A 9,629-nucleotide genomic window follows, 5' to 3' on the forward strand; every position below is an offset into this window, starting at 1 on the left:
ATAAACCTACAAAAGAAGCTAGTAGGAAATGAATCAGGGATATTATATTTCAAGGATATTAGGGGGAATACAAGTTATCGGGGCTAGTTCCTTGGTGACTATTTGAAAACAAACAGTTTTGGGTTGGTTTGGGGAGGTAATATCAGACCTTTTGCCTTACTCCTGCAGAATATAGATCAGAAGTGGCTAGTCTGTGGCCTAGCCACACCTCCAGACACTGTTGGACTGCAACTCTCATTTGCTGCAGCCAGCAAGGCCAGTGGCTATGGGTGTTGGAAGTTGTGGTCCAACAACATTTAGAGAGTTGCAGGCTACCCCCAGTCAAGAGCATGAAAGCTGTTAGGAGACTGACATTTGTTTTCAGGGGGGAAATGCATGGTTGTTTCAAGTAAGAATGATATCAGCTTAAGATTGTGAGAACTAATTCAAAATACATATACATAAGTTATTAATTTTTGTGTGTGACCTACGTGTCTGTTTCCTATCGTTTGATTTTTAATTCCAGTGCCGCCTAAGATTCTGATGCCAGATCATGTCAATATAAAGGCTGGGCAGAAACTCAGGATTGAAGCACATGTTTATGGGAAACCCCACCCGACTTGTAAATGGATGAAAGGAGACAAAGATGTGGCAATATCCAGCCGCCTGGCTGTGCATAAAGCAGACAGCACTTCAGTTCTCATCATTAAAGATGTTATTAGGAAAGACAGTGATTATTACAGTCTAACAGCTGAAAACAGCTCGGGAGTAGCTACTCAGAAAATCAAAGTGGTCGTCATGGGTACATCGAATCTTCTTTTCCATGCTTACTTCTCAACATTCTTAACATGATTCGTCAGTGAGCATGACCTTATTTATTTATACCTGTATGTTTATCTCTTTCTGTAGATATCCCTGGTCCCCCACAGCCACCATTCGAAATTTCTGACATAGATGCTGATGCTTGCTCTTTGTCATGGCATACTCCTCTTGAAGATGGTGGTAGCAACATCACCAACTACGTGGTTGAGAAGTGTGATACCAGTCGAGGAGACTGGATAACAGTGGTAGCTTCTGTTACAAAGACAAATTGCAGAGTTGGAAAACTCACCCCTGGAGAAGAATACATGTTCCGTGTTCGTGCTGAAAACCGATTTGGAATTTCTGAACCGCTTCCGTCCGATAAGATGATTGCAAGGTTTCCATTTGGTATGTCCACCTCAGACAATGGTGCAGTCTTTATTAGAATACTTCTAAGGGTGAAATGATTTTTTTAAAAAAACATTCTCTTCTCTTTCTCTACAGATGTTCCTAGTGAACCAAAGAACGCACGTGTTACCAAAGTGAACAAGGACTGCGTTTTTGTGGCATGGGACAGGCCAGACAGCGATGGAGGCAGCCCAATAACTGGTTATCTCATTGAACGTAAAGAAAGGAACAGTTTGCTTTGGGTGAAGGCCAATGATACACTTGTGCGATCCACAGAATACCCATGTGCAAATTTAATTGAAGGCCTTGAGTACACATTTAGAATCTATGCTCTGAATAAAGCTGGTGCAAGCAAGCCTAGCAAACCGACAGATTTTATTACAGCAAGAACACCAGTTGGTAAGCAAAACATTTGCATACATTGCATTATGTATAACTATTATTGTTAATACTGAGCCGACTTAAGTACCGTAACATTAGGAGAATACGGCCAAAGCTAAACTTTCTTAAACTGCACTGGTTTCAACAAGTAAGGTAAGCATTTGCTTATTGAATTCCAATGAAAAGCCTTGCTTTTGGCTAGATTGTGCCCAAAGTTTAATTTCTCTGGATTTAAAAAGAAAGAAAGAAATATTCCATGTTTGTTCAGTGATATGCATCCTTTGTGTTGTGACATTTTCTATCAAATGTCGTAGAATAAACCTGACCTCATTTGTTTTTAGATCCCCCTGGCAAACCCGAGGTTATTGATGTCACTAAGAGTACTGTGTCTCTTGTCTGGGCAAGACCAAAACATGATGGTGGTAGCAAGATACTTGGCTACTTTGTTGAATCCTGTAAACTGCCTGGAGAAAGATGGGTACGATGCAATACCACTCCCCATCAAATACCCCTGGAAGAGTACACTGCAACTGGCTTGGAAGAAGGTGCACAGTATCAATTTAGAGCCATAGCAAAAACAGCAGTGAACATTAGCTGGCCTTCTGAACCTTCTGATCCAATAACCGTTCAGTCAGAAAATGGTAAGGAATGCATTTGAGTACCATTAGAGTTGAGCCATACTTTTATCCTTCTCATTGTTGTGTACTCATTGGAATGTATTTCCCCCCCTCCCCTTCTACATTTTTTTTTTACACTGCAGTACCACCAAAAATAGAACTCGGTGTAGCTATGAAATCCTTGCTTGTAGTAAAAGCTGGAACCAATGTTTGTCTTGAGGCTAATGTGTTCGGCAAGCCTATGCCAACTATTAGTTGGAAGAAAGAAGGGGAGATCCTGAAACCAGTTGAAGGAGTCAAGATAACCACCAAGAGAAATTTATCTACTGTAGACCTCTTCAGCGTAAATAGAAAGCAAACAGGAGATTATACTATCACAGCTGAAAATGCAAGTGGTTCCAAATCAGCAACTATTAAACTTAAAGTACTAGGTAGGCTAAAAGTTCATTTGAATCAATGTATTCAAACTTCAGGAAATGTAGCAGTTGTAAGACTTCACTCACTGCCTAATTTTTCTTTCCCAGACAAGCCTGGTCCTCCAGCTTCAGTTAAGATTGTAAACATGTACACAGACCGAGCAATGCTTTCTTGGGAACCTCCTCTTGAAGATGGGGGCTCAGACATTACTAATTACATTGTCGACAAACGGGAAACAAGCAGACCCAACTGGGCTCAAGTCACCGCCAATGTCCCCATCACTAGCTGCAGCGTTGAGAAACTAATTGAAGGACATGAGTACCAATTCCGTATTTGCGCTGAAAACAAATATGGAGTAGGTGACCCAATTTTGACTGACTCAGCAGTGGCTAAGAATCCATATGGTAAGCTTCTCTCACTGGATTTTTCTATCTATTTAGTGTCAATCTATGTTTTAACATTTGCTTAAGAACATTTCAAATTATTATTTATAGATGTGCCTGGACCATGTGAACCACCTATAATTAGTAACATAACAAAAGATTTCATGTCGGTAAGCTGGAAAGCACCTGCTGATGATGGCGGCTCCCCTGTAACTGGATATATTGTTGAAAAACGTGAAACGAGGGCAGTTAACTGGACAAAAGTGAATAGAAAGCCCGTCATTGAAAGAACCATAAAGGCCACTGGACTCCAGGAAGGAACAGAATATGAGTATAGGGTAACTGCACTGAATAAAGCTGGACCCGGCAAACCTAGTGGAGTATCTAAAGCAGTATATGCACGTGATCCTCAGTGTAAGTTGAACACAAGCACATTTTTCGGTCTTCTGTGACTTTGTGAGTGTGTGCAAATGGGTTTGCCAGATCATAATTCTGTAATTTCTTGGTGCTTTCATTCTCAGATCCTCCTGGCCCACCAGCGTTCCCAAAAGTGATTGACACCACCCGTAGCTCTATAACCCTGTCTTGGACCAAGCCAGCATATGATGGTGGAAGCCCCATTATTGGCTACCTTGTTGAAGTAAAACGAGCAGATACAGATAACTGGGTCCGGTGCAATTTGCCAAGGAATTTGCCAGATACCCGTTACGTTGTGACTGGACTCACGGAGAACACAGAATACCAGTTCCGTATTTATGCTGTCAATAAGATTGGATATAGTGACCCAAGCGATGTGCCAGACAAGCACCTTGCCAAGGACATTTTAAGTAAGTTGTCCTGGAAAGAAACTGACTTGTTGACTTTCGTGCTTATTGTGGGTATCGGTATAGAAGGTTTAGTGGAGGGCCTATGAGAAACTAGGGGCTCTGTGCTGAACTGTTTCATGAACTCACATATGTCTAGTCTTTAAACCACTATTCCCTCAGTTGTTAAAAACCACACAATCTAGCCACATGCTCCTCATTCTGCTCTTGTTTCTAAAATTTTCTTGAGAATGGAATCCTCAGCTTTTCTTTCCAGCTGCACTATCATTGTTGTACATTTTCCTCTACCTAGAAACACATTTGCTCCTTCTCTGTCTTGTGTGAAAGAACACAGTGTCCTCCTTCTGAATAATAATGCAATGGTATCATGTTTTGAGTGCAAGGCAAGCACACTTTCCCAATAGGAAGCTCCTAGATAGTTGTAGAAAAGTAGGGACCGCAACTTGACTGAAAGTGTAGAGTGGATTCTTCTCAAAACAAAGGGAGAGAAGAATATGAGAAACCACTGGTGTCTGGCTGGGTGGCATGAAAACTGGCAATTAGGGAAGGAAGGCTAGAGTAACATTTAGAGAGATTTCCTCTCTTTTACTCATCCGCTTGCTTTTTCTAAAAAAGAAAAAAGAAAGCCTGAGCTTTATTCCCCCTAACATTGTATTTTTGTATTTTTTCTCTTTCCTTTCCATTCCCATCCTGCCTCAGCCACTGACACTGATTTTTTAAATTATATTTTAAATTGTTATCATCAGCAATTTATTTGACATCTACTTTTATTTACAATGCAGTTCCACCTGAGGGAGAGCTTGATGCTGAATTGAGGAAAGTTCTGGTATTACGTGCTGGAGTCACAATGAGGATTTATGTGCCAGTGAGAGGCCGTCCACCTCCCAAGATTTCTTGGTCTAAAGTGGATGCCAACATAAGAGACAGGCAAGGACTAGATATCAAATCAACTGACTTTGACACTTTCCTGCGCTGTGAAAATGTAAACAAATATGATTCTGGAAAATATGTCCTGAGTCTGGAGAACGTCTGTGGCAAAAAAGCATACACAATGGTTGTAAAAGTACTTGGTAAGTGCTATGTGATTGCCTATTATTGTCTTAACTATCCATACATGTTTTATTTTATATATTTTACTCATTAACTGAAATGGTTTATTTGCATCTGTACAGATACTCCTGGGCCACCTATTAATCTGATTGTAAAAGAAGCATCTAAAGATTCTGCCTTTATTTCATGGGAACCTCCTATAATTGATGGCGGGAGTCCAGTGAAGAACTATGTGGTTGAAAAACGTGATGCAGAGAGAAAGTCGTGGTCTACAGTAGCCACAGAGTGTCCGAAAACAAGCTTCAGGATCTCTAACTTGGAGGAAGGCAAATCTTACTTCTTCAGGGTTTTTGCTGAAAATGAATATGGCATTGGTGACCCCTGTGAAACTCGGGATGCGGTTAAGGCTTCCGGTGAGGATATTCACATGATTACCCTATCAGGCTATTGTTAAATGGCTCTTGTGCATCTAACTTTATATTAGCGATTTGTTCATCATTATATTCTTTTCTCCCTGCTAGAAACACCTGGACCTGTTGTGGACTTAAAGGCTTTGGCTGTGACAAAGTCATCCTGCAATGTATCGTGGAAAAAGCCCATTAGCGATGGTGGAAGCCGCATTAATGCATATATCGTTGAACTTATGACTGGTGAAAATCAGTGGCAGGAAGTTATGAGGTCAAAGAACCTCCAGTATTCAACAAGAGACTTAACAGAAGGCAAAGAATATACCTTCAGAGTGAGAGCACAAAATGAAGCTGGGTATGGAACACCTAATGAAATTACAGTGCTGGCAAGGGACGATATAGGTGAGTAGATTCATACATTTTCTCGTTCACAGAGCACACTGCATATGTCAGTATAGTGAACGATAGAACTACCCCATGAGATAGCCATGCCAGTCTAATAAAGCAAAAATAGCAGAGGTGTCACAAAACCTTTCGTTCTTTTACAGAACAGAAGTTACTGAAATGAAGCAACTGTATTCACTGCACTGAACATACAATAATAATAATAATATTATAATAATTTATTATTTATACCCTGCCCATCTGGCTGGGTCCCCCCAGCCACTCTGGGCGGCTTCCAACAAAACACTAAAATACAATAACCTATTAAACATTAAAAGCTTCCCTAAACAGGGCTGCCTTTAGATGTCTTCTAAAAGTTTGGTAGTTATTTTTCTCTTTGACATCTGGTGGGAGGGCGATCCACAGGGCAGGCACCACTACTGAGAAGGCCCTCGGCGCTGGACCTCAGTGTCCGGGCTGAACGATGGAGGTGGAGACACTCCTTCAGGTATACTGGACCGAGGCCGTTTAGGGCTTTAAAGGTCAGCACCAACACTTTGAATTGTGCTCGGAAATGTACATACAATCATTCAATACCTTTTTGTCTTCCAGTGGCACCTGATCTTGATTTAAAAGACCTGCCAGGCTTGTGCTATTTAGCTAGAGAAGGAAGCAGTTTCCGCCTGAAAATCCCTATTAAAGGCAAACCAGCACCAACGGTGACATGGAAAAAAGGGGAAGACCTGGCTCTTACTGAGTCAGGAAGAGTTGCATTTGAAGCTACAGCAGTTAACACCTCACTTCTTGTACGTGATTGTCATAAAGATGATGCTGGGAAATATACAATCAAACTGAAGAACATTGCTGGCAGTAAAGAAGCGACTATTTCTGTGAAGGTTGTTGGCAAACCTGGAATCCCAACAGGACCTGTGAAATTTGATGAAGTCACAGCTGATGCCATGACATTAAAATGGGCTCCTCCCAAAGATGATGGTGGTTCAGAAATCACTAACTACATTATTGAGAAGAGAGACAATGTGAATAATAAATGGGTCACATGTGTGTCTGCTGTGCAGAAAACTACCTTCAGAGTCACAAGACTTCATGAAGGCAGTGAATATACTTTCAGAATCAGTGCTGAAAATAAATATGGAGTCGGCGAAGGTCTTAAATCTGACCCAATAATCGCAAGGCATCCATTTGGTAAGCACAAAAAAAATATGTTTGTTGTGAAGCATTCTGTCATTTAAGGTTCAGTCTAATTCTCTCTTATATTTATTATATTTCTAGATGTTCCTGATGCTCCACCACCACCCAAAATTGTTGAGATTAGGCGTGATTCTGCCTATTTAACATGGACAGACCCCAAAAAGACAGGTGGCTCACCTATCACAGGTATTTCTTTTGACATTTAATTTTGCATAAGATTCCCCAGGGTGTTAAATCCTAGGATCACAAATGCCAGTCATGATGTAACAAATGTGCCTGCCCTCCACCAGCTTTTGCAATGTCCAGACCCAACTAACGTCAAGGCTCTGGTGTCTGTAAGGCCCGAGGGGGGCATGTTGAGAAGCAGCTTAGATTCAAAGCCTTCCAGTGCCACAAATCAGGGTGATATTGAGCCACATTTCCAACGGGAGGGGGAAATACAAGTGACAAAAGAGTGTAGAGTGTTCCCCTGCCCTGCTGGCTTAAGCCTGGCATGGCAATGGATAAGGCAGTGGAACTGTCTTCATATTTCACTGCCACCACCTCAGGATTGTATTGCAAAGCTTGTTAAGTAGCCAGTTGCCTGATGTCCTGCGATGGTGACAGAAACTGCTCAGAGATATCAGACAAGGATGCTTTTGCAAAATAAAAAAGTTGGTTCCTATCCACCCCCATTTTTGTTTACCTTTTGAAATACTAAGCATGTGTTTCCTGTGTTTGTATGCTTCTGTAGGTTACCACCTTGAATATAAAGAAAGAAATAGTATTTTGTGGAAGCGAGCAAACAAGACCCCACTAAAGATGAGAGACTTCAGAGTGACAGGGTTAACGGAAGGTTTGGAATATGAATTCAGAGTGATGGCAATTAATCTTGCTGGAGTTGGTAAACCAAGTCTGCCTTCTGAGCCAATTGTAGCCCTTGATCCAATTGGTAAGCTTCCCAAAGTAAAGAGATATGTCTTCATGTGTTAGAAAACTGTGATATACACTTTTACTACTTCTGTATTCTGTTGTTTTCAGATCCTCCTGGGAAGCCTGAAGTTATCAGTGTGACTAGAAACTCAGTGACTCTGATCTGGACAGAACCAAAATATGATGGCGGACATAAATTAATTGGCTACATAGTGGAGAAACGTGATCTACCTTCAAAGACTTGGATGAAGGCAAACCATGTGAATGTTCAGGAATGTGCATATACAGTAACTGACCTGTTTGAAGGATCTAAATATGAATTCAGAATTAGAGCTAAGAATACCGCTGGTGCTATTAGTCCTCCATCAGAATCTACTGGAGCCATTATATGCAAGGATGAGTATGGTACGTATTCCCTGTAAAGGCACACACCAGTTTTTAATGTTTTAAGTATCTTCTTTCCTAAAAGGGATGCAGGTGGCACTGTGGGTTAAACCACAGAGCCTAGGACTTGCTGATCAGAAGGTCAGCGGTTCGAATCCCTGCGACGAGGTGAGCTCCCGTTACTCAGTCCCAGCTCCTGCCAACCTAGCAGTTCGAAAGCACATCAAAGTGCAAGTAGATAAATAGGTACCACTCCTGCGGGAAAGTAAACAGCGTTTCCGTGCGCTGCTCTGGTTCTCCAGAAGCAGCTTAGTCACGCTGGCCACATGACCCGGAAGCTGTACACCGGCTCCCTCGGCCAATAAAGTGAGATGAGCGCCGTAACCCCAGAGTCGGTCACAACTGGACCTAATGGTCAGGGGTCCCTTTACCTTTATCTTCTTTCCTAACATATTAATTCTCTTTTACAGAGGCACCAACTATTGTTATTGATCCTACTATCAAAGAAGGCCTGACTGTTAAGGCAGGAGACACCATCTCAATGTCTGCTATTAGCATCCGTGGCAAGCCACTTCCAACTTCAGTGTGGTCTAAAGGAGGCAAAGATTTCAAGCTTTCAGAGACCGTTCATATTGAATCAACTCCAACTTCTTCCACGCTTTCTGTCAAGTATGCCGCTAGAAAAGATTCTGGTGAATATACGATCACTGCAACCAATCCTTTTGGTACTAAAGAAGAACACGTACATGTAAAAGTTTTAGATGTACCAGGCCCACCTGGACCAGTTGAAGTGAGCAATGTTTCAGCTGAAAAGGCTACTCTCACATGGACACCCCCAACAGAAGATGGCGGGTCACCAATCAAGTCTTATGTACTTGAAAAGAGAGAAACTAGCCGCCTTCTATGGACTCAAGTTGCTGAAGACATTCAGTCTTGTAGGCATGTTGTGACTAAGCTTATTCAAGGAAATGAGTACCTTTTCCGTGTTTCTGCTGTGAATCAGTATGGCAAAGGAGAACCATCTCAATCAGAGCCAGTTAAAATGGTGGATAGATTTGGTAAGCAAAACTAGTCAAAAGGTATATGAATTTACTGCTGTAAAAATAGAAAAACATTTATGTGTTTATCAAAATCTGTTTTCCTCCTTTTAGGGCCTCCTGGTCCACCTGGTAAACCAGAAGTATCAAATATTACGAAAAACACTGTTACTGTAACCTGGAAAAGGCCAACTGATGACGGTGGCAGCGAAATCACAGGCTACCATGTGGAAAGAAGAGAAAGAAAAGGCGTGAGATGGGTCAGAGTTACAAAGAAACCAGTATCAGACCTTCGATGCAAAGTGACTGGACTCCTAGAAGGAAATGAATATGAATTCCGTGTCAGTGCAGAAAACAGGGCAGGAATTGGGCCACCAAGTGATATTTCTCAACCAGTATTAACCAAGGATGCTGCATGTTAGTATGATTTCTATAC

The 9,629-nt window shown here is 41.6% G+C and overlaps 1 protein-coding gene across 1 annotated transcript in view; it reads left to right on the forward strand.

Moving 5' to 3' along the window:
- Positions 1-9,629, forward strand: part of TTN (titin) — a 292,385-nt gene that overhangs the window by 234,556 nt on the left and 48,200 nt on the right. The window contains exons 221-237 of the mRNA XM_053410245.1: positions 506-781; positions 889-1,188; positions 1,285-1,587; positions 1,911-2,210; positions 2,330-2,617; positions 2,711-3,007; positions 3,098-3,400; positions 3,508-3,813; positions 4,593-4,880; positions 4,983-5,273; positions 5,382-5,669; positions 6,264-6,854; positions 6,942-7,046; positions 7,594-7,791; positions 7,881-8,177; positions 8,627-9,214; positions 9,308-9,610. Of these exons, the coding sequence (XP_053266220.1) occupies positions 506-781; positions 889-1,188; positions 1,285-1,587; positions 1,911-2,210; positions 2,330-2,617; positions 2,711-3,007; positions 3,098-3,400; positions 3,508-3,813; positions 4,593-4,880; positions 4,983-5,273; positions 5,382-5,669; positions 6,264-6,854; positions 6,942-7,046; positions 7,594-7,791; positions 7,881-8,177; positions 8,627-9,214; positions 9,308-9,610 (5,322 nt within the window). The remainder of the gene's footprint in view (positions 1-505; positions 782-888; positions 1,189-1,284; positions 1,588-1,910; positions 2,211-2,329; positions 2,618-2,710; positions 3,008-3,097; positions 3,401-3,507; positions 3,814-4,592; positions 4,881-4,982; positions 5,274-5,381; positions 5,670-6,263; positions 6,855-6,941; positions 7,047-7,593; positions 7,792-7,880; positions 8,178-8,626; positions 9,215-9,307; positions 9,611-9,629) is intronic.

This window comes from Podarcis raffonei, chromosome 1, assembly GCF_027172205.1.
Source record: "Podarcis raffonei isolate rPodRaf1 chromosome 1, rPodRaf1.pri, whole genome shotgun sequence".
Lineage (NCBI taxonomy): Eukaryota > Metazoa > Chordata > Lepidosauria > Squamata > Lacertidae > Podarcis > Podarcis raffonei.